The 2577-nt window shown below is 39.7% G+C and overlaps 1 protein-coding gene across 5 annotated transcripts in view; it reads left to right on the top strand.

Annotated features, from left to right (window-relative positions):
- scap (SREBF chaperone) overlaps positions 1–2577 on the top strand; it is a 42481-nt gene that overhangs the window by 29261 nt on the left and 10643 nt on the right. For 3 of the 5 annotated variants that reach the window (XM_034875486.1, XM_034875484.1, XM_034875481.1), the window contains exons 15-16: positions 1180–1381; positions 2147–2259. In XM_034875486.1, the coding sequence (XP_034731377.1) occupies positions 1180–1381; positions 2147–2259 (315 nt within the window). Of the gene's footprint in view, positions 1–1179; positions 1382–2146; positions 2263–2577 lie in introns of all 5 variants that reach the window. The other 2 variants (XM_034875485.1, XM_034875482.1) reach the window with 1 other exon arrangement.

Below are 2577 nucleotides of genomic sequence, written 5' to 3' on the forward strand. Positions count from 1 at the left end.
GGGGGGGGGGGATTAAGGACTGGTATTTCAGGCAGAGTAGGTCACACTCCTTTGGCAGTTTTCATCATCACAGATATGCCACATTCCACAGCAGATAGTAGAAGATGAAGATATAATACGCTGTACTCTGTCACGTGGAAAGTGAAGCACATTGTTTTAAATTAAATAAGAAAGTGTATTAAAAGATATCCCCTTTCATTTCATTGTTTTTTTTATTTGACAATAAAAAAAAAAAAGATAAACCTTTTTTATTAATTAACAGCAAAGTAATTGTAAATGAGCCGGCTAATTTCCATCTGTTGTTTCTGGCCAGTTTTAAAATGGGAACCTAAAAAAATCCTTGAGATGAACCATCATGTTTTTACGGGGGTCCAACATACAACAATCCAAATCACATACATACACGGTTCACTATAACCATCAAACGCATTTTGCACATCTGAATGTTCTCCAGTTTCCAGTAAACCTTAAGTTGTTTTTCTTAAACCACGAGCCTTATTTAGCTTTGCTTTTCTGCCAGCTTGTGATTTATCCAACCTATCAGCAAAGGCTTTAACAGAAAGTTTGACAGCATGCTTGCTGTGTTGTGTTTCACTGCTGGACATCATGTTCGCTTTGTCAGCAGATAGCACGCTCGCAACTGGCGTTTTTTTCCGTGTCTACAACGCACTCCGACATATTTATTAGTCTGAGAGTCTACAGGTTGCAACAAATCAACCGACGTATGAATGCATGTACCCACAGTTCGTTCCCTTGGACCCATGCATTCTGTACAAAATACAAAATAAAAACTTAAAAAGTAAAATTAGTAGTAATAAAATCATACACAAAGTAATGTAAAAGGAAATAATAATAAACTAATATTCATGAAATAAAATTCAATTATAACAGATCTAACAGAGAGAGCCAACAACTTTGGTGAGGATGTGAACATGTGTTGCACATGTTTAGGTTTAATCTTTAAAAAGTTTTTTTTTTTCTCTTTAGTAATCAACTGTGGATTTATTATTTAATGCAAGTATAAAACTGTGGCCACTAGGAGGCAGTGGTTGTACTGGACAGGGTCCACAGTGGGAATTTGTTTAATCGTGTAGATGCTGCAGAAAACAAAGTGTTTAGCTGACTGTAAAAACCAAAATGTCTTGATTTGACTCCGTCTTTGTTCCTCCTTCTATTCAGGGTGGCAGCTCTGGGCCTGGCGGCGGGCGTCCTGCTGGTTCTTCTTCTCTTCTGTCTATACCGGGTTCTCTGCCCGCGTAATTACGGCCAGAACGGCGTCACTCATGGGCGCAGGCGCCGAGGGGACCTGCCCTGCGACGATTACGGCTACTCACCACCCGTCAGCGAGATCTCACCACTGCTGCTGAGGGGCCACAGTATGGTGAGAATTGACTCCGATAAAGAACACAGACACACTTAGATGACTGCAAAACATTTTTTTTATTGGAGACTGTGAAGACAGCGATAATTCAACTGATTGTTCAAGACGGCATGTTTAACCATCAGGATGTTAAGGGTGTGTTTTTATAAAAGCCATAGACATTCAGCAGGATAAAGCCAAAAAAGAAAGCCAAAATGCCTCTCGGGGGGGGGGGGGGGGGGGGTGCGGGAGATATGAAGAGGAGGCAAAGATACTGTGTGAGTCTTGGATTCCTAGCTCTTATCACACTGACATTAAATGCATATTGATATAATTAAATAGGACTTATACTCCTGTGGATGTCATTATTCATGATGTCCATCATGATTAAACTTCCATAAATCCACTTAGAAATCATAGAAAAGACACTTCAGTAGTAGTAGACGCAGTAGTTTAAGGCGTGTCCAAATCCACTTTTTCTAGTTTGATGGCAGAAAAAAAAAAGTTGTACCAAAAAGGGTTGTACTTAGGAAATTAACAAATGCATCAGTTTTAAACTAGCAAAGACACTTGCGTCGGGCTTTGCGCTGCACTGCGCCGGGTGCAAGAAAGGGCCCATAGACTCAAAACAGAATCCTAGTGCATGCACTTATGACCTTGTTACATTTCCTTGCAGAACACTCAGTCAGATTACCGTGTCATTTTGGAAGAACAACAACAGGACAAGCCGTGGAAAGTCAAACCCATGTGTTCATTTGGTGTACGCTCTGTCTTTCTGTCTTGCAGGACATTGAGTGTTTAGCCAGTGACGGGATGCTGCTGGCCAGCTGTTGCCTGGCAGGACAGATCCGGGTCTGGGACGCCCAGACTGGCGACTGTTTGACCGTCATTCCAAACCATGGGTGAGAATATCACAATATAGTTGTTGTTGTTTTTTTAAAGTGATTTTAGTTGCTTTATTCTGACACTTGTTCCGTATGCTATCACAACACCATACTTCTTGTTTCCATTTTTTATGGAATTTAATTTTTCAAATCTAAATATGTACAGTAAAAAATCATACTCTCAATCAAAGCACAACCGATACTGGATTTTTAAGGCAGATGTCTAGTTGTTTTAAAATCTAATGGCAGTACGTTGAGCAGTATATTGGCCAATTGTTTTTACATTAAACCATAAAATTAGCAAATATTTTGATAATAATTGTGACTAAAATG

The sequence above is a fragment of the Etheostoma cragini genome, chromosome 6 (assembly GCF_013103735.1).
Source record: "Etheostoma cragini isolate CJK2018 chromosome 6, CSU_Ecrag_1.0, whole genome shotgun sequence".
Classification (NCBI taxonomy): Eukaryota; Metazoa; Chordata; class Actinopteri; order Perciformes; family Percidae; genus Etheostoma; species Etheostoma cragini.